Genomic DNA, 26,891 nt, shown 5'->3' with positions numbered 1-26,891 from the left:
CGAACTAAATAGCATCGCAGTGTGGACGGGTGCAGGGTTAATTCGATGTAATGGCGCTAACTTCGACATAAACGCCTAGTGTAGACCAGGCCTAGGACTAAACTATGTACATAATAGTTTTTTGCCTTTTGTTTCATAAAATTTTTTATTTATATAACCCTTTTGCTGATTTTTAAAGTGTTACATAAACAGGACAGGTGAAATATTATCATGTAAAGCAACCATAAACACATGAAAAGACCTAGGTTTACAATTTATGATTAAAACTCTACTATCTACACAATATACATAAACATAAAATGTAAAAACTTAACTATCTTAGAAACAGTAGCCAATCAGTTGTTTTAATTGTCATATTTGAATTCAGCACATCAAAATACATAATAAATAGCACATTTTATCTCTGAAGCAGACGACTTCTCAAAAATTGTAGACCAGTGTTATCTGCAATATTATAGTAGCTGTGTTGGTCCCAGGACCTGAAGAAGAACTCTGTGTAGCTCGAAAGCTTGTTTCTTTCACAAACAGAAGTTGGTCTAATAAAAGATATTATCTCACTCACCTTGCCTCTCCATTATTTTATTAGGCTAATATTCCATCACAACGGTACCAAATGCACCAAAATGCCTAGTGATGAACGATTATTCAATAGCATGTTTATGGGGGAAGTTTTTTCCTAACTGCTGTCCATAGTTGTCTTATGTTCTGAAGTTGATGTGACTGAAGTTCATATTTGTGTGTCTAATCCGCACTGAATCTTTCTACGCCATCTGCTACAATAATATTTTGGGGTAGTTTTTAAAAGGCTGTTGCACAAAAAAATCATTTTTGTCATTTATATTTTTAAATGTTTTGCCTTTCTCTTCATTGAGTCTCCCCTTGTTCTTTTGTTAAGGAAAGATGGTAAAATCAGAGGGGTCTTATATTCCTTCTTTGTACCATTCATTCATTTTATATACGTCTACCATATCCTCTCTTATTTGTCTCCTCTCTAAACAGTTCTAAGCCTTTCAATCTCTCCTCATACAGAAGTTTTCCATTTGTTGCCCTTCTCTAGACCTTTTCTACTTCTGCCATATTCTTCTCAGACTTAATGATCAAAACTGAATGCAGTACTCCAGAGGAGGGTGAACCACACATTTATTTAATGGCATGATAAACATTTTCTGTGTTTTTCTCTATCATTTTCTATTCATACAGTGTAATGTACTATTTGCTTATTTCACTACCAATGTATTGAGAAAGTGTTTTCGTTAAGCTGTTCACAATGATACCTGGGGCCAAATTCTCCTCTGACTTTCATGCTGTGCATGGAGTTGCATGTCAGGTCAGAATTTGGCCTTCAATCTTTTTTCCGGCATTGTGACACAATGTTCCTTCTAACATGCACTGCCTGGCATTTGTTTACACTACATTTCATCAGCCATTATGTTAGGTACCTCTGAAATTCCTCACAGCCTTCTCTAATCTTGACTCACTTAAATAATTTTGTATTATCTGCATATTGTGCCACCTCACAGTTCACCTATTTCCAGATCAATAATAAATACATTAAATAATACCCAGTCTGAAAGCTCGGGAAACCTGAAAGTTAGCCTCCTTCTATGTTGAAAATTGCCCATTTATTCCTACTTTTTGCTGTCTATCTCTTAACCAGTTTCTAATCCATGACAGATCGTGTCTTGTATAGTGTAAACTCTTAGGAGGAAGGAGCATATCTTTTAAAATTCTCTCTAAACTGTTATACAAAGCTGTGATATCATATACATATTTTTATATAAGCCATACTTGCTTCTTTTTATCAGCTCATATTCATCTAGTAGACATTTTTTGCAATTATTTTATCCAAATTATTTTTTCAATTAATTTACCCAGCCTGGATATAAGGTTCTCTGGTCTGTAATTATACCAGGGTCATCCCATGTATCTTTCTTAAAAAAATGGTACAATTTTAACTAGGCTCCAGCTCTTTATAGCAGCTGAATTGAAGCCAACTCTAGTTTGCAATAAATTTGTGGAAAGACCTTGTGCCTAGGAAAGTGAGTAACGGTGCTGACTACAGCAAGATACAGTGCCTGCTTTCCCACAAACTCTGCCTACGCATCTAGGTCTTGACCTCCAACAACCTCCTGGTATTCCAGCCCTCAGCCTCTCCTGAGCTAGTGGTTTTGTGATGTGAGCAAGCACCCTCTCCAGATTAAGAGTCCATCAAATTCCTTTTCATTTGCGACTTAAACAAAGTAGGAAAATAAACTCTTACAGGCGAGTGTGGTGTCTGGCATGAACTCAATATGGCACACGGCCTCATATTTTGGGTTGTTTCAATGGGCAATAACTTTCAATGCTATTTTTCACTCTCTGTTGCTGTAAATACTCTCTTGGAAACTTGAATATAAAGTGTTCTTTCCTTGTTGATTTTTACCCCCCTCTTCTCCCGCTTGTGATTGAAATTAATTAAAAATGAATATGGTGAGTTTTGTTCTTATGGGACAAATGCTGCCCTCACACAAAATTGCTGAGTGGGAAAAAGATAGGACAAAAAGAGTCCTGCAGTGGAGTCAAAGGTGCTTAGTTTGTCCTATCCAGTTGTGGTCTTAAGTGAGGCAAGCATGGCAAGATGAAAAGCAGTTAGACAGAATTGTGCTGTGAGAAAAGCAGCCCCCCTCCCTAGACTAGAAAGTCCCCATGAGCCTAGAAGGAGTTTACACTGGTATAACATACACCTTCTTCTAGTCCTCTCAGTAGCTATGTCACACCATTTTAGGCCCTCATCTTGCAATCTGATCCAGGAGAGTGGGCTTGTTCATCTGCATGGAGCCCAGGTAGATCCAACTGCAGGATCAGAGCCTCCTGGGGCTTTTTCTAGATTTCCTTAGACTTACATAGAGTCCCACTCACTTTCCAACATGTATCTCACCTCCCCAACCCTGCTTAATCACCACTTCTAAATATAGTTCACTGAGTCTAAGCTGGTGTAATTCACAATTCACACAGCAAGGGGGCCACACAGAGGAATGCAGCAAGAAAAGTAATTAACAGGAAGGTGTAAGAAAAGGCAGCTGCAACCCTACCGAAATTTACATCTTCTTATGCGGTCTTTGAAACCCTTAGCATAAAATTTATACCAAATTAGGCTCCCTTGCACAGCAATAGAATTGGTGTGTGTAGGTCTAAGAAAGCCTAAGGCTTTACCTATGTTAAAAGTTACAGCAGTTTAACTAAAATAGTTTTTAAAAGCAAAGCCCTTTATGGAAGCTTAAAATCAATTTAAACTAAGCTTCTATCATTTTAGCTGAATTCAGTTTCTAATAGTCTTTGGTGTGCTAACAGAACTGGGGCACCTTTTAACATAGACAAGGCCCAAGTGAATACAGGGGAGGCTGTTCTACACTATAGTACATTACCCCTCAGCGTGGGTGCTGTATATTGTATTAGACATATATACATGCGATAATCTTCGATTGTGTCTATATATGTTTGACAAACATTTACAGCCTGATTCTCAGAGTTGCTGAACATCTCTAGCTCCAACTCACTTTACTGGGACTGAGGGGGCTCAGCCTTTTCGAATAAGAGGCTATTAATATGTGTTAAATATATATGTAATGCCTTGCCATTCCTTGCACTTATATTAGTACATCTTTGCCTGGGCTGTGTCACTGATCCTTGCTCTCGTCTATGGAATAAGGTATGTTTCTTAGCCATGTTCCCTAGGGACTTAGGTAGAACTTAGAAAACTCCTATTTGTTTTTCTGCCCATCTAGGCATTAATAATGCACTCATTGCCATTGTGTGCAAGTGCCAATTTCAGTGCATGTTTCACCAAACACGCTGCCCCCACATGGCGAGCCTTATTGTATCTCACATGCAGTTTTAAATGCCTTCAGAGGAGTTTGCCGATCTTTAACGCTATAGAAGCACCAACATAATCACTGACGGCAGCACACACAGCTCTGGGAATAGTATTTCCAAGTCTGCTTTAGCATGGAACCCACAGAGGAATCACAAAGAAGAAACATAAGAATGAAATACCTCATGATATTTTTTCACTGTTTTCCCTGCCGTGCACATGCAGGATCTCCAGTTCACTGTTCCACAGCCACAATTCCCGCCACAGCGCTGGACCAGGAAGCAGCGGGGAAAGAAAACTACATTTGTCAGCTTCAGTTCCTCCCTTAAATTGACAGAGTAGTTTCTTGGAGTGCAGCTGTAACGTTTCACATCATCATTCAATCTGTCCAGGTCAACTGCAAAGCAAAAGTGGTCTTTGTAAGGTTGAGTGGGAAGTGTCTTAGAGTGAACTGCTCTCTTGCATGGGAAGTCACAACAAAGGGTTGTGCTCCGGCAGCATCATTCAGAAAATAAATTAAGTGTCAATGTGACTTCTTTAAAGGTAAATATCAGGAACCCAGTTTTTATGTGATTGCACAAGGTCATCTTGGCCCTGATTCTGTTCCACTCAAGTCCACGGCAAAACCCACATTGACTTTAATGATGCTGGATCAGGGTCATAGTGGGTAAAGCACTGGGATGGAACTCAGGAGACTGGGTTCCATTCCCTGCTGTATGACTTGGGAAAAGTCTCTTCACCTCTCTGTGCCTCTGCTTCCTCTCCCACCATTTGTCTTGTCTCTTTAGATGTAAATGCTCTGAGACATAGATTGTCGCTTATTATGTGTTTATTCAGCACTTAGCACAGTGCAGCCACAATTTGAGTTAGGACCTATTGTTGCTACTGTAATACCACTAAATAATAGAATATCAAAGTCTAAATATAATTTAAAAAGTTGTCAAATACTCTTATTTCACTGAAATTTCCATGCACAGGTTTTCCATTGTGGTGAGTCATCTGATGTAAAAATACAGTCAACAGTGGTTTGAAGAATAATTATAATTCATGGTTATAAAATCCCTACATACAATGTTATAAAAATTCCCTAAAGCCAATTTTATAATTAAAAAAAAAAGAGGACTAAAAATCACCTATTTTAAGTTTTGGAAGTTCTTTTTTTAGTTTTTCATCTTTTCTGTTGGATTCTGCCCCTGAATTTGTTGATGAAAATTTGAATAATACATCGATAGATGGAGGGAGCTGACTAATGCAATTCTGCAGCTTCCCCATGTCAAGCAAGAGTTCATTCTCTGAACTGAAAATTGTAACTGGTAGGAAGAGACACATTAAAATGCATTCTAAATTAATTTCTAATTGATAAAATGTAAAATCTATAGCTTGAGAACAAGTCACAATTTGCACTGGAGAAGCCACCAAGCCACTGCATTGACACTGATTTACACAATCTGCAGAGGAAGTAGTGATTGGTAAATAATATGCACCTTTAAATTGTGGCTTTGAAATATTTATTTATCTGAGATACATATGCACGGTGGTTATGTAAATGACATTAGCACCAGTGGACACACTCAAGTCTAGTTCATTTTTCATGCAATGTGTTAACCCAGTTGGGGGAAAGTCAGCAGATAAATCAGGATTTTGGACATGTTGTGATACCATGAAAATCATCTCACCATGAAAGCTCAGCTGTTCTCTCAAGAGGGCTAGTATCCCTACAAAGAAGGTACATAGCTTCCTCTTGAGAGAAGCACAAAATCAATGGGAGTTACCAGTACACGCATGCATTGAGAGGAAAATACACTCCAAATGCACATAGCTAGTTCTCGGAAGAATAAAAAAATATTGATTTCTTTGTTTCAACAGATTATATTTTGTTCTCTGTTGTCACTCTTCAAATGCACTCCCTCTCACTCTTGTTCCCACAGGCTAATTTTTTTCACAGGGAAGAATGTTCCCTCTGCCTCCAGCTCCCATCATTCCCATCAGCACTTTCCACACTCCGCTTTGTTTAAAGATAAAGCAAAACTTAGTTTGTTCACCATTACTTTAACCAATTGGCAATCAGAAAAACTGACCAAATGGAGATGGTGCAGATTCTATAGTCATGATCAGTGGTATCTCCAGAGGGGAAGTCCTAATGCATTAATATACTGTACCACATCAATCCAAGGTGGAGAATTCTGGAACAAGTAGTCTAGGGTTGGAATGGGCTGGATAGATGAGCTGCAATGAAGGTGTGGAATGGGGAAGGTGTGGAAAGGTGTTGTATGGTGCCTACCCATGCTATCCAATACATGTGTTAGAATATCTCTATAGTGCTGGAATCTAAATTCTTAAAATACACCTCTACCTCGATATAACGCTGTCCTCGGGAGCCAAAAAATCTTACCTTGTTATAGGTGAAACTGCGTTATATCGAACTTGCTTTGATCCGCCGGAGTGTGCAGCCCCGCCCCCCCAGAGCACTGCTTTACCGTGTTATATCTGAATTCGTGTCATATCGGGTCACGTTATATTGGGGTAGAGGTGTTTAAGGAGGGAAACAGTCTTGCATGGATTATTTAATGCTAGCTTAAGACATTAGGGTGGCATTTGTGAACGGGATATCTGTAGATGAATTTAGAATAAAATACTCAATGCTTGATTCAGCGCTGGGCTTCAGGGGCATCTGCTGACATAATGCAGGTCACAGGGCTGCCAGCGACGGGTCATTCACCTAGAGAGGGCTTGCTGCAGCGCACTGCACCTATATCCCCCACTCTAACAGGGTACACCCAGCTGGCCATCACAGTTCTAAAAGAGAATAAGCTGGTAGGGGACGGGGTACCCAGAGAATGAGCTGACTCCCTGCAAAACCCATTTGGCCTTCACCCGTAGAGCATCTATCCTTTAAAGGCACTCACCTCTGGTGGAGCTCACAGGGAATGTGGCAGTACAGACACCAACTTTCCTCTATCTTGGGCAAACCTCTCCTGGGGCACAGCATGTGCCACTGCTGCGGGGCTACATTGAGCTAGTCTGGATTATTAGTGTAATGAGTTCATCATGGGATTATGTCTTAACATTCAGACTGCAGCTGATGGAGAATGAGGCTGCCCACTTATTAAGGGTGACAGTATATTACACGAGTCACATCGTGGCAGCCACAACTAGCCAAAGGGCTTAAGCCCCCTGGTTTAAAGGTTAAGGCATTCTCCATAAAGGGTCTTCAATTCTGGAGTGTACTTCGCCCACCAACCTGCCACAGCCTTAATTTGGTGTCCTTTAAAACTTTACAAGGCCTTTTCTCTCAGTTTTTTTCTGAACCAGGGACTATGGAGAGAAAGGGGAGATAGTGCTGAGTTAATGGGAGGGTGTAGTGGAATAGTTGCGTTCTTGGGTATTTCAGAGGGGTTGTAGTTTAATGACAATGATGCAAAGTGATAGGACTGGTTATTTATAGCAAAACCATCTCCCCACAGCTTGGGATGGGTCAGGGGTGAAAGTAAGGCGGTATGGGCCGGTATGGCGAACCGGTAAAAAGCGGCCGCCGGTACCGGCCCCTACCGCCTTACTTTAACGTCGCTGCCGCTTTTGCGCCCCTTGTCGGCGGCCCTGCCGGGTCCCTAGTGGCAGAGCCGCCGACGGGGGAGAGCTGCCGCAGCAGTGCTTTAAGCAGGGTCCTTAAGCGCTGCTGTGGCAAAGACCCTGCTTAAAGCACTGCCACGGCAGTGCTTTATCGTTGCTTCCCCTTTTGCCCCCCTAGGCTGCCAAAAGGGGGGCATCAAAAGGAGCAGCTGCCTCGGGGCTAGTAATTTAAAAGGGCCCGGGGCTCTGGCCACTGCTGCGGTAGCGGCAGCAGCAGCCGGAGCCCCGGGCCCTTTAAATCGTGACTGGAGCCCCGGGTGGCGCGGGCCAGGCAGCCTGGAAGGGCTGGCTGGGGGATTCTGACCCCCCAGCCCTGCCCCTTCCGCCCGAGGCCCCGCCCCTTCCAGAAAGGGGGGCGGTGGGGGTGCAGAGACAGCCCCCATACCACTAAGTTTTCAATTTTACTTTCACCCCTGGGATGGATAAATTTATAAAGAACTCTAAATCAATTAATGAAATAATACATTTTTGGTATGTATATTTTTCTAGCATTAGCCACCAGGGAAAAATATGAGGAATATTCCAAGATGCATGCATAAAGACGTTTTGGATCCGCATCTAGATTTTTCCATAGTGCTAAGCACCTACTGATTCCACTGATTTAATTTGGCATTACAAATGTTCAACACCTCTGAATCTCATACTTTTGTAAGCATGGTCCAGATATAAAGGGATTAAGAAGCGCACGGGTCACCCACTACAAATGTCACCTAGAAATAATACTGAAGTTCATTTTGGATTCTGCCCTAGTAAGGTGGGACAAACTAAGCAGGCAACATACATGCTCTTAACAGAAAAGCCACATTCTGATCCTACCACAGAGATACACAAGAACTACTCCCACTGCTTAAGTGACTTTAAAACACCATTTGTAAATCATTAACAAAAGGAAGTTCTCTAAAGAACTCCCTCTCCAGAAAGTCCAGATTTGAGCTTTTCTTCGGTCTCAGAATTGTTTTACTTTTTGGAGCCAGTTCATTTCCTCATTCATATAACAATGAGATCTTACAGTACAGACAGCTTCATGCATCATTTCACTGCTGTGACTAAAAGGTAACTGAGTCTTGGTGTGAAATCCTGATGCTTTCCTTATCAAGGGATTGAAACCACTGGGGTCCTTAATTTAAAACTGGAACTAAAACGTTCTTCAGACGGACTGCAAATGGCTTCAAAACTGAACTTACAGAATTTTTGCAATTTTTGGTGTGTGTCCTAAAGCCTGTCAGGGAATTCAGCTGTGAATCCACCGCTGAAGTCCGGCACCTAGGGAATTTCTTGCCACTGCTGCCACCACCTCCTGATAACTCTTAATCCAGTGGTTAGGGCACTCACTTAGAATGTGGGAGACCCCCGGCAGTTCAAGTAAAGTCTCTCCACCTGACAGGAATAAGGGATTTGACCAGGGATCTGCCACCTCTCAGGTGAATGCCCTAACCACTGAGCTATAGATATTCTGATGTGGGGCTACCTCAGTCTCTCCTGTGGATAAATAATTAGAGTTACTAGAGCAGGAGGACTGGATCCTGGCTCTCCCACAGCCTGCGGATGCTCTAACCACCAATTATGAAGTCATTCCCGTACATATGTGCTCTCTCTCTCTGGCCCCAAAACTCCACAAAGCAGAACAGCTTCAACAGGAGAGACTGAGGGAGCCCCCACATCACAATATCCTATAGCCCAGTGGCTAGGGGCATTCAACTGAACGGTGGTAGATTGCTATTCAAATCCCTTCTCCCCCTCAGTTGGAGGAAGGAACTGGGGGTCTCCCACATTCCAGGTGAATACCTGAACCACAGTTATGAGGAAGGTCCCCCTCCCCCCGAGCACAGCTAATGGATCTGGCCCCACAGGTGAGTTAGGTAGAAGAACACCTATCTTCCCCAGTTTGTGAATCACTCTGTGGCTTAGACCTCCAGATACCTAGAGTGAAGCAGCACTGTGCATGCTCGGAGGCAGCCAGGGAATTTTCACTGCAATAACTTAGGCACTGATTGAGTTTAGGCACATACAGGGCTCAGCGGCAGCCGAGTGCATGGTTTTGTGAAAACCACTGCTGCCTGATTCTGGGATTTAGGAACCTAACTCCCTTTGTGAATTTAGCTCACAGCTGTGTATGTGAGGCACAATAAGCCACTGCAATTTTCAACAGCACAGAAGCTACTCTAAGTTGCTGAGGATTCAACCCCATCTTTACTTAACAGAGCCAAATCGTCCATTGGTGTAAACTGACATAATTCCATTGGTCTCAATGAAGTTATTCTGTTTTACCCCAACTAAGGAGCTGGCCCACAGTTGTAAATCCTCAATAAATGTCTAATAGTAACAGATATTTTCTTTTACATTTTTAATCCAGTGACATATTCAATATAAATGCAGTATATTTGAGAACTTTAAGATTTATCAAATCTTTCTTAGTGGCAACTGGAAGAAAAGGATGCTGCATTTGGATTTCCACTTTACTTACAGTTCCCAGATAAAACTCTCTCATACAACAACTACTATTTAAGATGGAGAGGGCAGAAATTTCAGTGGGATTATAACTGTCCATGGGAACAAAGGTTCACAATACATGTTCCTATTAAAAGCTGGGACACCAATTATGTCCAGGGAGTGGGTCAAGTAGTACGAACAAGCCCAAACCATCGCTGTTGAAAATGGGTGCAGCTCTGACACCAGTGGTAAATATGACTTCACAGGCTTCACCAGCCTTTAACAAAGGTTCACAAGAAAAGCTTTCTGTTGCAGTGCCGTTTGCTCTAAGTGTCCCCAGTAACTTCACATACAGTAACAGGAAACATAGGCACTGAGTTTTTCCCCGGGGATGCTCCACCCCAAGGCCCTGCACAAACTCAGCCCCTCCCCCAAGGCCCTACCCAAACTCCGCCTCTTCCTGCTCCCACTTCACCCCTTCCTCTGAGGTCCCACCCTCACTTCACCTCTTCCTGCCCCACTCCGCCCCCTCCCCCAAGGCTCCGACATCGCTCGCCTCTTCCTACCCTGCTCTAACCCTACCCCCGAGGCCCCGCCCGACCGCCGCTCCTTGCTCTCCGTCTTCCCCTAAATGCCTCCCTCCCAGCCACCAAACAGCTGATTGGTGGTAGCCGCCTGAACAGCTGTGAGCAGGGGGTGCTGAGCACCCACTTTTTTTTTTCCTGTGGGTGCTCCAGTCCCGCAGCACCCATGGAGTTGGCACCTATGACAGGAAATATCCTATTTGCCACAGTGGGGAAGAGGATGCATAATCACTGGGCCTGAGTTATATTATGAAATATGCAAAGTGTAGCTAAAGTAATTCCTGACTAAGGGTGGGAGGGGTATTCTGTTTGTTCAGGGCTTACAGTAGAATGAGTGCATTTAGATAATTAGCAGTAATTTGAGATGGTATGTCATGAACTTAGAGTATACATATTTGCCATTAAAGCAGAGGCATTTTGAATTTGTGCTGTTTGTATTTAATGTCTGATGCACTGTAACTTGCTGGCGACTATCCCAGAACCTTTCAAGGAAGAGTACATGGATGTTTGCGGTAATTTATTGGCGACTGTTTGCAAACCCCTGAGAAATGAAATTCTTCAGTTCACATTTTGTTTAATTTCTTGCTAAATAATTTTAATTAATGTTAAATAGAAGCTGTGGTTATGTGCACAGTGAACTGCCACAATTTCGGGAATTGATATATTCATTTGGCCATTACTTCATACAAGTTGGGAAAGTTCCATCCAGACTTGTGGTCCCTGTGCTTCTTTCTCTTTCCCCCCTTTAGAGCAGAGCCTGGTTTGTTTATTTATGTAACTTGTAAAGCTGTCACTGTAGACAGATGTTATCTCAGGAATATCCCACCTGATTAATTTCTTCTGATAGCCGAAGGCTTTTTGCATATGATTGTCCCAGAATAAAATAAGCAAAGAGTGAAAGTGTGGGGGCTCAGGCCAGTGCAGCGTCCTTCAGTGCCAGAATGTATGTTCTTGTTTACTGAGATTATTTCAGAGTGGTAGCTGTGTTAGTCTGTATCAGCAAAAACAACGAGGAGGCCTTGTGGCATTTTAGAGCCTAACAAATTTATTTGGGCATAAGCTTTCATGGTCTAGAGCCCACTTCATCAGATGCAAGGAGTGGAACATACAGTAGGGAGGTATAAATACACAGCATATGAAAAGATGGGAGTTGCCTTACAAATGAGGGGTCAGTGCTAATGAGCTAATTCAATTAAGGTGGAAGTGGGCTATGCTCAACAGTCGACAAGAAGGGGTGGGAATCACTTTTGTAGTGCTAATGAGGCCAGTGTAAACAAGGTGGCCCATTTCAAACAGTTGACTAGAAGGTGTGAGTATCAGCAGGGGGAAAATAGTTTTTGTAGTGACCCATCCAGTCCCAGTCTTTATTCAGGCCTAATTTGATGGTGTCCAGTTTGCAAATTAATTCCAGTTCTGCAGTTTCTCGCTGGAGTCTGTTTTTGGAGTTTTTTTGTTGAAGAATTGCCTCTTTTAAGTCTGTTATTGAGTGTCCAGGGAGACTGAAGTGTTCTTCTACTGGTTTTTGAATGTTATAATTCCTGATGTCAGATTTGTGTCCATTTATTCTTTTGCGTAGAGACTGTCTGGTTTGGCCAATGTACATGGCAGAGGGGCATTGCTGGCACATGATGGCATATATCACATTGGTAGATGTGCAGGTGAACGAGCCCCTGATGGTGTGGTTGATGAGTATTTGCAACTACACACAACAAAAACACTAACCCAGGAACCAAATCCTGCAACAAACCCCGGTACCAACTCTATCCACATATATATTCAAGGGACACCATCATAGGACCTAACCACATCAGCCACACCAGTAGGATAATACTTCAGTCTCCCTGGACTGTCAACTGTTGAGAATAGCCCACTTCTACCTTAATTGAATTGGCTCATTAGCACTGACTCTCCACTTGGTAAGGCAACTCCCATCTTTTCATATGCTGTGAGATTATTTGTGAACTAGAATTTCTTTTTAAAGCTGAACCCTTTCTCTACACATCTTCCCTAGACTTTTGCATCTACTTTTGTTTTGAGAAATAGCTTATGCCTGCCTTCTTCCTAGATCTTTGTATATAAGGCCAATTCAAAGTTAATACCTTTGCTGTAAAGGAAGTTTTTTTTCACTTCTGAAGCAATTTTCATATATACATAATAGTTAATAAGAATTTTTTAAAAATAAAGATATAGACAAGAGATTAAGTGACAGAAGTTCAGTGCTGTGTAATGATAGAGAACACATGCTTTGTCTAGAAGTACCCCCTCCTTTGCACAGGATGGCACTTCTCTTTTTACATCCACTACTACAGTACTAAAGTAATTATGAAATAATGTGATAGTTGTGATACCCATTCTAGGAACCTGTCTATTAAAAATGGCCAAATTATTATGACATTGAGGCCAACCTTAAAATATTATTGCAAATATACAGAAAATTATTTTGCTACTGATCTACTCTATATGGTACAACCATCTCTTCATAATCACTTAGGGTAACTTTAAGGTTGGATATTCATATACTTCAAGTTTCCTGTTCTAAGATATAGATCTGACTATCAAACCTTTCACCTTTTTTTGAAAAACACAGCAAAGATTGTTTCTAATATTTACTTGTTATATTTCTTTGCAGAGGAAGTGCCATGATATTTGTATAGAGTTTTTACCTGGGGCATGACTTATGGATTTTGAAAATGCAAATACTAAACCTAAAATATTTCCCCAGGATTTGATTTAATTGAGATTATGTAATAAACTTCTGTATGAGTAGTGAACTATAAATGGCAGTACATATACACAGCATGACATTTCAAACAATGAATGCAATTTTTAGAGATATACACCTGATACCGATATCTCACATAAATAGTATAAATAAATAAAGAGTGCTGTGAGATCAGATTTTGTGTATGGATTGCATTTGTCAGATATATAAATTTAATCAGGGTAGTCCCAACCTTTAAAAGGTCATTGCAGGAATTGCAGTATTTGTATTAGTTCTTCTCTGTATTGTACTTCTTTCAATCTGTATTGATTGCCAACTCTAAAAATATTATATTTAAAGTGTCGTTTACCATGTGGGTCATGTTATTAGGACTGAAAATCTAGCAACACTGCACTGAACTCAATTCCCTGGAACCATTTGGTATGCACAGGGGGTAGGATAACAGTGAAGTCATTAGCAATTTATTTATATAATTTACGTGACATGTCCTGAAAATGCTGTGAGAGATACACAGGGATTATATCAAATTGTGCTAATCTGCCTCAGGGCAGTTTTAAACAAGAACAAAGGATAAAACTCAACCTGGAAGCTGAGAAAGCATGTAAATGGTGATATAATCTATTGTTCTTTCAGCTGCAAGGTTACTACAATGCCTATAAATATTCCTTAGTGTTCCACAGAGCCTTTGTTTGGAAGCCCTAATGTATTCCTAATTTAAAGGATTTTATTTGAAGCCATTCTCTAATCGGATTTCAACATGTAACGTGGCTGTATTCCTGTCACATTTCAAGTATGAGCATTTCTTATTAGCCCTGGTGTGACCCTAAGAACCCCTCAATGCAAACTGGCAAAGAGTTCACTGTTCTGTAACAGCAACGCTGATCACGCTGGACAAACTCATTACACCCCAACATGTTGCTTTCACGGTATTTATAAAAAATAAAATAAATAAATAAATAAAACCAATGGTGTAAGGGATCTATTAAAAGCTTATATCACATTGATCATCATAATCTTTGTGAAATGTACATACAGATGAAATTTAGGAAGCTGTGTATAAGTATTAAATGTATTAAACTTGTATGTTAAAACTTAACCAGACAAACAGATTTCTTCCACACAGGAGATGATAGGTATATCCCTCTGTAACATGCAAATAAGCATTGTAGTAAGTCAACACAATGGAAGTCTGTTTGTATATGGAAACACAGGAGTAGGGGAACCAGCACCTTAGGGGTCATCCTTTGGGTGTCAAACCAATGATTTTTGGAAAATATAAGGAGAAACAAAAAGACATTTGTCATCCATTTACTGAGGAAAACCCTTGTAAAGCATGGGGATATTCATGAAAACTTGGATCCTGATTTTGACTGAAAACCAGCAGCTCTGTCAAAGACCGAATCCTTGGGCGAAAATCTACTTTATAAAATAGGAATATTAATAAGTGTAGACCTAAGATTGCATTTTATGTTTTATTTTATATGTGTAACCAGTTCTGTTTCCACTTCTTATCCTTACTCACTCTCTTAAATCTCAACCTTTATTAATAACCTTATTTTTGTTTTTGCTATAAGTAGATTATAGTGCTGTGTTGTTATGAATAACCTGATCCTGAGTTGTACCAGTCAAGCTGCATATACTGTCTCTTTGGAGACAGTTTACCTGGCAATTTCTGTGAGTGTCTAGTGACAGGGGCTAGATACTATAGGGGGTGACTATCCCACACTTACCCTGCAGGGTTTAATGCAGGCCACATGGGCCAATTAACTCATTAGGCAGCTGGTTAAGGAGGCCCAGTTGGACAGAAATAGGTGGGGCCTATAAAGCCCAGCAGATGAAAGGCGAATGGGCTGCAGGGAGACAGCAGACGCTCCCAGGAGAAAGGGAGGAGTGAGTGGAGACTGCAGACTGCAGTTACTTCCTGGGAAGAGGCTTTGGGAACTGGTAGGCCCAGGAAGAGAAGGGGAACCAGAGGTAGGAAGAAGCCCAGGAATAGAGCAGTGAGGCCAGAGCGAGAAGGCCCAGATAGCTGAGCTAAGGATGCCTGGGCTGGAACCCAGAGAAGATAGCGGGCCCAGGTTTCCCTACCAGCCACTGGCCAAGAGGCACTGAGGCAGTGAGTGGGAAGCCTGCCTAGGACTAGTGAGGAGCTAACCTCGCCCGGAAGGGAGGAACATGGATAGTGACATGGCCAGAGGGCTGTGCCACACAGAGGATGTTGCAGGTCCTGGAGCTGTGAGAGGGGCTGTGGGCGGACAGCAGAGACAAAGTGACAGTGTGCAAACCGTGGACAGGGGGGCATTGGCCTCAAGCTAATCCCTAGCGTATCAGGAAGAGGTGCCAGTCTGATGGTGAGTGGTTCACCCCATGACAGGGATGCTTCTGGGGAGTTCAGGGACTGGAGTAGATCCAGCAGGGGCTGGGAGAGCCCCTGAGCAGAGTGCTTGAGAGGCTGAAGGGCAGGCAGTGTTAGGGAGCTGACATCTGGCTACTACAAGAAAGACTCCCTCTCATTGGGGGGTGGAGAGAGGAGGGTAACATGGTGACCCAGTCTTGGGCACCCTGAGAAAGTGTCACATCAAGTTTATAACTAATATAATCATTTTGGACTGAAATGTATAGTGTAGCAGAGAATCCATCCTTTTGTTGGAAGAAAGGAGGAGAAAAAAACCACAACTCATTCCTTTAACAAAAACATCCTGAATTAAGAAATAAATTGGCAAACTCTTTACTTATTCATAGCAGTTGCTAGGCCAAAGAGTTGAATTCCTTTGTACTCAATGGAGAAACCCTAATTAATCCAGATTTCCTGCAGACAACCAGAAAGATCGGATCAGTATCAGTACTTGGAGCCAATCTGATCAAAATAGATAAAACACAGCACACATTGCTTTAGCTACAGTACATTTGCACTGGGATCAGATTTAATCTGAGACTCAAGTGAAATCTGGATGGAAAATTCAGTAAGAGATCAGGGTCTCTTGTCAGCCTCTATTAAAATCAAATCAGCTTCTTTTTTGTCTTTTGTGTACGTTTCCATTAGCGCTGACTCCAGTCTGGGAATAGGAGACACATAGCTGATTATGTTTCACTGGCCTCCAAATGTGATCAGATTGGCCCCAGCATTTAATACAAACTAAACAGAAGAAATGTGGCCTACATTTTCAAAAATGTGTAGAGGTGTTGATTGCTTAAATTTTTGGGGTGCCTTAAAGGGGCCTAGTTTTCAAATAGTAGTTACTAAGCACTTTCTTAAAATTAGGCCCCTTTAAGGTTGGGCAGGCAAAAATTGAAGCAACCATAATGACCAGTCACGTTTGAAAATGTAGGCCTATATGTATCCAGTTTCAGATCAAATTATACTAAGGTCTCAGCTGTTGAAGTTTAACTGCAAATATTATATTCAGTGCTGATCCTTAAAAAAACAAAAATCAAAAAACAACAAAAAAAACACAGCGAAAACTTATGTCTCTCCTTGTACAAACTGCAATTAAATGGGAATTCCATAGGTTGAAGGGCTTGCAGAATCAGACACATAATTTGCTAATTATTTAAGAAAAATATTCAGCAAAACGTATAATACATGTATATTGAATATGTAATGTAGGATAAGAGTAATAAGAAAATTCATAATCGGAGTTAAACATTTCATTAGATTAGCTGTTAAAATCTACAGCGATGAGCACTTAGAAGAACTGAGCTAGACACTCAAGATACCCCCTTCACCACACAGTACAATTTCAGTGGGCAACATTGTGCTTATTTCTTCAAGGTCATGGCTGGACTTTCTATTTAGTGCTTCCTCATATTATTGGTTCGTTTCATTAACTTAACATTCTTTTACTTTAGCTTTTGATGGATGGATTGTATCAAAGGAGGGAAAAGAGACACATAATCCAGAGATGCACACTTTGTTCAATTACAGTTAAAAATACTAAACCACAATAGTGTTCCCTGTCTACATAATGGAAATCGGTCAGATGTTCACATCCTAAAAAAACCCCAAACAGCTGCACATACAGGTGTTTGTGCCAGATGCTTCCCTAAGTACAATGTGATAGAAGTAATTATCTCCCACTCAACACAGAACAATCCTTAAACAGGGTGTTTAAAGGTGGGTGAGAGTTCAGGAATCCTATGTCTTACATGCAAAATAATACTTTAGAGTGAAATTGAAAACCATCTGTCCTTAACATACATAATTTCAGGTGTCTGTGTTTTCATTTGTGAATATTAACAGGCTGAAGCCAGCTTGTTGATGTGGGTGATAAATACTTTAATGAAACAGACTGAAAATGATTAAGGTTCAAATTCTTCTGTCCTTACTTGTGCTGGGTAATTCCTTGCTCTGCAATTAGTCCCATTGACTCCAGCATGAGTAAAGGTGTCTGAATCTGAACTTGATAAGCAATCAAAGGGCATTTGTGAGAAGTGTACAGAAAACACCTGGAATTAAGAACATGTACAGTGTCTCCTCCTACCTTTGGACTTTCTGTCACGGTAGCTCCTGCCTCGATAATGATGTCCGGTGTCTGTGTACAGATTTTCAAGATCTTCCTGCCACGACTCTGGATTAAAGTGCTTGAGTAGCTCCTCCACGGTGTCAAATCCAGCGATGGTCTGGTCTAATGCTTCCGCAGTGAGGGTAGGGTCGGTCACTGATGGAGAGGGATAGGATACCCCCTAAGAGTGACATACAGCTCAGTGTACTTTGAAAAATTACAGCACCACTCAATACAAGTGTCAACAGTTACAGAGAGATTTTTCTCATAGCTGACTCCCACAGAATATCCAGGCAAGACCCCAAATTGGACTGAGATTCTGTCTTTTGACACAGTGACCTTACTCCTGGTATTATTAATCACTGTCGACCATCTTTTGAGCTCCTTGCACTGGGCCAGATGGCATCATGCCTCAGCATGCTGTGCCAGGAGACCAGGGAGAAAAGCACTGCCCACCTTTCCAAGTAAGGACAGGTGCTGCCAGGTGAATGGAGAAGCAAGCAGCTCTAATGCTGCTGGACAGCGCTAGCCATTCCAAAGGGGGCCAGGAAGGGTGGGAAGAAGGCAGAGCTACATCCCGTCCTTCACACCAGCCAGCGTGTACATTATGTCCCTGTACAGGGTGTGGCACGGGCTACTTTTCTCTTGCCCCCAAAGTAAGGCGGTACCTAAAAGGTGAGGTCCTTTCCTCAGTTTGCATGTAGACAAAATCTCATGGAAGTATCTACAGCACTCATTACCATAGTATCTGAGTGCTTCACAGGCTTTAACGGTATTTATCCTCACAGCACCCGTGAGGTAGATCCCCACTGTTCAATGAGGAATTAAGGCACAAAGAGACCAAGGCAACTCTCCCAAAGTCACACAGGAAGTCTGCAGCAAGGAACTGAACCCAAGGCTCAGGCTAATGCCCTAACCACGGACAATCTTTCCTCTTCTTGGAGCTTTAACAAAGCAAGGCCTAAGCAAAGACTTCAAGGTTTGGCCCTTTGAAAGGAAGAATTAACTCTGGTTTTCAAATGTTTATAAACTAGAATTTGAAAAAAAAAAATACTGAAGGAAATTAGAAAACTGTAATGGAAGGGTCTGCACAATGTAAGGGCTGAAACACACACATACAAAAGGGATTAATATTTCTAAGCATTTAGGAACATATACTAGTCATAGACCATGTGTATGTGGGGGATTATCAGGAAAGCTAAGGCAAATCAACTGAGGGTGTGAAGTCAATGCACATAAATTAAAGCCCATTAAACTCCCATGTGGATGCTCACCAGGAGTAAAGTGGCCTTAAAATGGAGATATCCCATCTCCTAGAACTGGAAGGGACCTTGAAAGGTCATCAAGTCCAGCCCCCTGCCTTCACTAGCAGGACCAAGTACTGATTTTGCCCCAGATCCCCAAGTGGCCCCCTCAAGGATTGAACTCACAACCCTGGGTTTAGCAGGCCAATGCTCAAACCACTGAGCTATCCCTCCCCCCTTAGTTCTCTCCTGAATGAAAGCATCCACATGGGGGTTAACACACTTCAGTTAACGTGCATTAACTTTGCACCTTCAATTGATTTGCCTTAGGTTTCTTGAATGACACATGTAGACAAGGCCTTAGATCAGTGGTGGCCAACCGCAGCTCCCATTGGCCGGGAACGGCGAATCGCAGCCACTGGGAGCGGCAGGGGGCTGTGCCTGCGGATGGTCAACGTCCGCAAAATGTCTCGCAGCCTGCAATCAGCTTACCCTGATGGGACGCATGTGGCCCACAGGACGCAGGTTGCCCACCACTGCCTTAGATGCATATACATTTATTTAGTTCAGTTGGAGTAAGTCACCTCTAAGGACAGACCTGACCTTTAATAACTAATGTGCATTTATAGAGAAGAGTTTTACTTTTACTATAGCAAAATTTCCAAAGTCCTAATTTCAATGCCCAAATATTCAATATCCTAATATCATCTTCCCCCCAAACTACCCTCAAATTTCCTAATTTCTGTGTAAAATATACTCATGAAAGAACTGACTGCAGATATGTCATTCTCTTAAGACATATTAAATCAACTGCTGACAACGTATAACAGAACAGGATATAAATACAGGAAAACTCAGACCTTTATTTTCTCAGTTAAAACACTGAAACTGACAGAAAAATGAAAGAAAAGAATCCCTTCTGTCCTCAAAATCTGGACCTGAAGCCATATAGATACATAGGGTATGTCTATACTGCAATCATGGGGCATGGTTGCAGCTTGAATAGCCATACCTGATTAAAGCTAGTAATAATAATAGGACTCCAATTTTCCTAGATGCGATAGCTGATGGATTCCTTCACCAAGTAGTTCCTGAACCAACAAGAGGGGATGCCATTTTAGATTTGGTTTTGGTGAGTAGTGAGGACCTCATAGAAGAAATGGTTGTAGGGGACAATCTTGGTTCGAGTGATCATGAGCTAATTCAGTTTAAACTAAATGGAAGGATAAACAAAAATAGATCTGTGACTAGGGTTTTTGATTTCAAAAGGGCTAACTTAAAAAAAATTAAGGAAATTAGTTAGGGAAGTGGATTGGACTGAAGAACTTGGGGATCTAAAGGTGGAGGAGGCCTGGAATTACTTCAAGTCAAAGTTGCAGAAACTATCAGAAGCCTGCATCCCAAGAAAGGGGAAAAAATTCATAGGCAGAGTTGTAGACCAAGCTGGATGAGCAAGCATCTCAGAGAGGTGATTAAGAAAAAGCAGAAAGCCTACAAGGAGTGGAAGATGGGAGTGATCAGCAAGAAAAGCTACCTTATTGAGGTCAGAACATGTAGGGATAAAGTGAGAAAGGGCAAAAGCTATGTAGAGTTGGACCTTGCAAAGGGAATTAAAACCAATAGTAAAAGGTTCTATAGCCATATAAATAAGAAGAAAACAAAGAAAGAAGAAGTGGGACCGCTAAACACTGAGGATGGATTGGAGGTTAAGGATAATCTAGGCATGGCCCAATATCTAAACAAATACTTTGCCTCAGTCTTTAATGAGGCTAATGAGAAGCTTAGGGATAATGGTAGGATAACAAATGGGAATAAGGATATGGAGGTAGATATTACACATCCGAGGTAGAAGCTAAACTCGACCAGCTTAATGGGACTAAATCGGGGGGCCCAGATAATCTTCATCCAAGAATATTAAAGGAACTGGCACGTGAAATTGCAAGCCCATTAGCAAAAATTTTTAATGAATCCGTAAACTCAGGGGTTTTACCTTATGACTGGAGAATTGCTAACATAGTTCCTATTTTTAAGAAAGGGAAAAAAAGTGATCCAGGCAACTACAGGCCTGTTAGTTTGACATCTGTAGTATGCAAGGTCTTGGAAAATTTTTTGAAGGAGAAAGTAGTTAAGGACACTGAGGTCAACGGTAATTGGGACAAATTACAACATGGTTTTACAAAAGGTAGATCGTGCCAAACCAACCTGATCTCCTTCTTTGAGAAGGTAACAGATTTTTTAGACAAAGGAAATGCAGTGGATCTAATTTACCTGGATTTCAGTAAGGCATTCAATACAGTTCCACATGGGGAATTATTAGCTAAATTGGAAAAGATGGGGATCAATATTAAAATTGAAAGATGTATAAGGAACTGGTTAAAGGGGAGACTACAACGAGTCGTACTGAAAGGTGAACTGTCAGGCTGGAGGGAGGTTACGAGTGGAGTTCCTCAAGGATCGGTTTTGGGACCAATCTTATTTAATCTTTTTATTACTGACCTTGGCACAAAAAGTGGGAATGTGCTAATAAAGTTTGCGGATGACACAAAGCTGGGAGGTACTGCCAATACAGAGAAGGACCGGGATATCATACAGGAAAATCTGGATGACCTCGTAAACTGGAGTAATAGTAATAGGATAAAATTTAATAGTGAAGAGAGTGCAAGGTCATGCATTTGGGGATTAACAACAAGAATTATTGTTATAAGCTGGGGATGCATCAGTTGGAAGTAATAGAGGAGGAGAAGGACCTCGGAGTATTGGTTGATCACAGGATGACTATGAGCCACCAATGTGATATGGCCGTGAAAAAAGCTAATGCGGTCTTGGGATGTATCAGGTGAGGTATTTCCAGTAGCGATAAGGAGGTGTTAGTAACGTTATACAAGGCACTGGTGAGACCTCATCTGGATTCCTGTGTCCAGTTCTGGTCTCCCATGTTTAAGAAGGATGAATTCAAACTGGAACAGGTACAGAGAAGGGCTACTAGGATGATCCGAGGAACGGAAAACCTGTCTTATGAAAGGAGACTCAAAGAGCTTGGCTTGTTTAGTCTAACCAAAATAAGGCTGAGGGGAAATATGATTGCTCTCTACAAATATATCAGAGGAATAAATACCAGGGAGGGAGAGGAATTATTTAAGCTCAGTTCCAATGTGGACACAAGAACAAATGGATATAAACTGGCCATTAGGAAGTTTAGACTTGAAATTAGACGAAGGTTTCTAACCATCAGAGGAGTGAAGTTCTGGAACAGCCTTCCAAGGGGAGTAGTAGGGGCAAAAGACATATCTGGCTTCAAGACTAAGCTTGATAAGCTTATGGAGGGGATGGTATTATGAGATTGGTCTTTGACTATTAGCGATAAATATGCCCAATGGCTTGTGATAGGATGTTACATGGGGTGGAATCTGAGTTACTACAGAGAATTCTTTCCTGGGTGTCTGGCAGGTGAGTCTTGCCCACATGCTCAGGATTTAGCTGATTACCATATTTGGGGTTGGGAAGGAATTTTCCTCCAGGGCAGATTGGCAGAGGTCTGCAGCATGGGGCACAGGTCACTTGCTGGAAGATTCTCTGCACCTTGAAGTCTTTAAACCATGATTTGAGGACTTTGATGGCTCAGACACAGGTTTGATACAGGAGTGGGTACGTGAGATTCTGTAGCCTGCGTTGTGCAGGAGGTCAGACTAGATGATCATAATGGTCCCTTCTGATTAGTACCGTAAAGTCTACGAACAGGTCCCAGAGCAGTGAATCCGTAGTAGTGCGCATTTCAGTGCAGGCTAGGCACACAAGCAATTACCCATGGTTCCAGGTGGGCTTGTACAGCCCATGCTGAAGGGTGCATTGCCATGGCTTCACTGCTCTAGTACCCAAGCTAGCTCAGGTATGTCTACTCAAGCTGCAATCACACTCCACGATTACAGCACAGACATACCCACAGAGACATATAGCACTTGAATTCCCCACCAGAAGGTCAATTTTAGCCTGAACCTGCAAATACTTCTATAAATCGATGCAAGTTGCACTACTCAGGTGAGTAGTCCCACTGGAATCAGTGGCTTATTAACCTGAGTAAAACTATTCAGTTTTACTGAAAATCCAGTCTACTTAAATATACCTTTGTCTTCACCAGCAAATGTTGCCATAGTCTTTGGAGTGAGTCCTTGATATTTTACTGCGTATAATTTGCTACAAATATGAACCTTCCAAATTATCTGACACCAGAAAGAAAAAAACGAAAATATCATAATACAGTGCTGACATGGAAGGAGCACTGCAGTTTGCTAATTATCACAACTACACAGGGAGTTGAGAATGGGGTTGTGTTACATATGAAATGGGGTTGTGATAATATGAAATAAAGGACCTTTTTTAACAGTATTGGCCTGGAAATTATTAAGCCTTCAACACAGAACCCATCACAAATAAGTTTCAGTGGGCCCACTTTCATAACCCTTCTACAATCCAGTGTTAAATGAGGCACAATGCAGATGGCTTTAAAAATTCATGACTCATTAAAAGGAAGACACGCAGCAAAGAACCTCTATTGACTTCTAAGTGCCTTAGAATAAAGACTTTGTCGAAGAGATGGGAGTCGGACCCCCATGAGAATAAATATCTCACATCAGGAAGCTGAATAAAGTGCTGCTACATAAAACAATGCTATATGAAATTCAGTGTTCTAATCACAGTCGTCGTGTACAATGCTTACATAATCATTTTTGGTAAAAATAGAAACACACTAAAATATCACTAGGAACCCACTATAGAGAGAAATCAGTGGGGCTAGTGACTGATTTGTAATCATAGCAAAAGAGGAAAACAGTTCCTAAATTCCCTTCAAAGAACAAAGGGAAGGGGGATAGGGAGAAAGACGTGAGGATGCGGCATAAGTAGCAGAATTGCAAATCGACTGCCTTCTGTTTCCATGCCTTCCACTGGAGGAACATCAAACCTACTCAAGTATATATGATCTTGTCCTCTAGAGGCTGGTCCGCAAAGATATAGACACTCTCATGGAATTAATGGACTGCTAATGGAATTAATAGACTAGGAGCAACCAGTACTTTTTATGCAAAAAGGTCAGGGGCTCTATTCAGAAAGGCACCTGTATGAGATTTAGATGAGACTCGTGCTGTTTGTATGCATTTAGCCATACAGTCTTTTACATTTTGTGAGAGCCTTGGAGGTCAGATTGTGGATTTGCAGGATACGTCAAACCAATAAAAGCAAGGAGAATTCACACCTTCTTGGGTTATAAAATTTCTATTCAGGACTTTATAAGGAGTTCAACTCAGTTCACACACACAAAAAAGCTCAACTTTCTCAGAGCAATAGGCAATGAAGAGGAATTATTGTAGCTCAGATAACCTATTGGCAGCTACATCATGTGATGGACCCAAAAGTAACTTCAAAGCTGCCTCTGTTTTGTCCTGCCAAGAGCTAAATATTAGATTTATGAAAAGCGTGTGCCATCTGGCTTCTGTGACTGAGAGAAGACATAGAAGAACAGTGCAATGTGAGGGGGCTCAGAGTTACCACATCATGCACTTCTTGTTAGTTACTTAAACATTCAACATATTGTGAGTTTCATAAGACACATTGGCAGCTCTTTTCTAATCCGAACCAGACCATTAGTTCATTTGGTCTCCATTATGATTCATTACTATTCTATTAGTGATGATGAAGTCTTTCTGTATTATTGTGAATGGGATATGCAGTTTTGTAGAAGTTCAATTGTTGTTGAATCAGGTCATTATATACTGAACCACAAGACTGGGGACTGGACATAATGGCTCTGCTGGGTGAAAGATCTCATTCTGGGGTTATTGATGGGCTCCAGCACTTTAGGCTAGAGGCAGATGGCAGAGATGCTGCTCTAAGCCTCGTGAGGAAAAGCATGAGGTGTGATTCAGTGATTTGAGCTCAAGCCTGGGAACAGGAAAATGCATATATGCTTACCCAAATGTATTTTTTTTCCTGCAAGATCTTACAGTGGGTCTTTAGGGTGTTTGCAGGTTTGGGAGGTGGAACTCAAACCTGTCAATCATTGCCAGGCTCTTTGGTAGGAGCAGAGTTTAACTATGCCAGTGACTGACAGGTTAAAGTTCTGCCCTACCATGCTGACTGAAGACCCACAGTAGAATCTGTGAACCTCTTTATGCTGAAGAATTAGGCATTCCTGAGGTCTCAACCTGACTCTGTGGTCATGGGCAAATAGCTCATCTTCGCTGCCTCAGTTTCCCTAGCTATGAAATAAGGTTATTGATACTTACTGCCTAACTGTGGTGTGCTCTGTGGGGAAGGAATGAGTGTCTAGTAGCTGTGGCACTGAACTGGACCAAGAGACCTGGGCTCAGCTTCTGGCTCAGCCACAGGCTTCCCAGCCTCAGGTCCCCATCTGTAAAATGGGGATAATACTTCCCTATCTCTCAGGAGTGCTGCGATGATAAATAATTATAATAATTCTAAAGTGCTCTGATACTATGGTGATAAGGGCCATATAAGCACATACAACAAATAGAAACAACGATCTTGTGAAGGGCTTTCCATAGGAAAAGGGTTGTGGATTATTATTTTACATTTTTGGCACTTTACTATGGTGAGAGCAATCACTGTGACAATGTTTTCAGTATCAGAGGGGTAGCCGTGTTAGTCTGAATCTGTAAAAAGCAACAGAGGGTCCTGTGGCACCTTTAGGACTAACAGAAGTATGGGAGCATAAGCTTTCGTGGGTAAGAACCTCACTTCTTTTGGCATCTGAAGAAGTGAGGTTCTCACGAGGTGCTCCCAATACTTCTGTTAGTCTTAAAGGTGCCACAGGACCCTCTAATGTTTTCAGTGTAATTTGATCTCAGGATCACAGCTACCTGATGAGGGAGCTTTTCTCTTACATTTTCAAAGACAATTTCCCATTTTTTTTTCAAACAACATATTGTGTCAGATAAAAATGCACAAACCTTTTTAAAACAAAACAAAACAAAACATGTTAGGAGGAGGAAAAATAGTTATCACAGAAGGAGAACATGATTTACCAAATACCACCCTAATATCCTCTCCATGGTATGTCTAATAGAGCCAGGCCCTCGATAATACTATTACTCCGAATTAGGACTCATATAACAGATTTAATCCAAGGATCTCAAAGCACTTTACTGTGGAGGTTAAGTATTGTAACAGTATCATCATCATCACCAGTATTTTCCAAGCTTAAGATTTGCTTAATTCGGGTTTGCGTAACCTGGGGGGCGTCTGTATTTGTTATATAAAAGGAGTTGTCAAGTGAATACACTCTGTGAGTGTGGGACTGGACAATGCAACATATGGCAGAGGGACTGTACCATTACCAAGTCTGATGCTGGCATTACTCTCCCACATGGTGTGGTCCCAGAGTCCAAGAGTATGTTTACATTGCAATTAAACATCCACAGCTGGAGAGGGTTTCAGAGCATGGGCTCCAGCCTGAGCCCAAAATGCCTACACTGCAATTAAACAGCACCAAAGCGGGAGCACTGCAAACCTCAGTCAGCTAACATGGCCTATCCATGGGTATTTAATTGCAGTGTAGACATACCCTAAGTTTTCCTTGAAAATGCTGCCAGGAGCTCATTTTTTGTCTGTGACATAAATCAAATAAAGTGAAGGAGTTGGGAGATTTTTAATTGGGGTTTCTTTTTTTAAAAGTCATATTTAGTTACACAAAATGAGGTGTCAAATTAAGATTTAATTTAATTGCTGCTGCTACAAAAATATCTTCAATAATGAAAATTCAAAAAAGTTAATCCGTTCTCCTACCGGCTTGCCTTTAATGCTAATTATTGCAAAATATGCTCATGTGTTTAGACCAAGAAACTTTATATCTCAAAATGTAAAGGAATTTTTTTATTGGGAGGATTCAGTTTGAAAGTGCTAAGTATTTATCCACTG

The 26,891-nt window shown here is 41.5% G+C and overlaps 1 protein-coding gene across 3 annotated transcripts in view; it reads right to left on the bottom strand.

The window, feature by feature from the left end:
- The window catches only part of PDGFD (platelet derived growth factor D), a 182,753-nt gene that overhangs the window by 21,010 nt on the left and 134,852 nt on the right, over window positions 1–26,891 (bottom strand). For all 3 annotated transcript variants that reach the window (XM_034758871.1, XM_034758870.1, XM_034758869.1), the window contains 2 exons: window positions 17,698–17,899; window positions 4,033–4,247 (listed from right to left, as the gene is read on the bottom strand). In XM_034758871.1, coding sequence (XP_034614762.1) covers window positions 4,033–4,247; window positions 17,698–17,899 — 417 coding nt within the window. The remainder of the gene's footprint in view (window positions 1–4,032; window positions 4,248–17,697; window positions 17,900–26,891) is intronic.

This window comes from Trachemys scripta, chromosome 1 (assembly GCF_013100865.1).
Source record: "Trachemys scripta elegans isolate TJP31775 chromosome 1, CAS_Tse_1.0, whole genome shotgun sequence".
NCBI lineage: Eukaryota > Metazoa > Chordata > Testudines > Emydidae > Trachemys > Trachemys scripta.
Note: the sequence above shows the minus strand (reverse complement) of the source record. Positions and strands in the feature narration are given on the sequence as shown.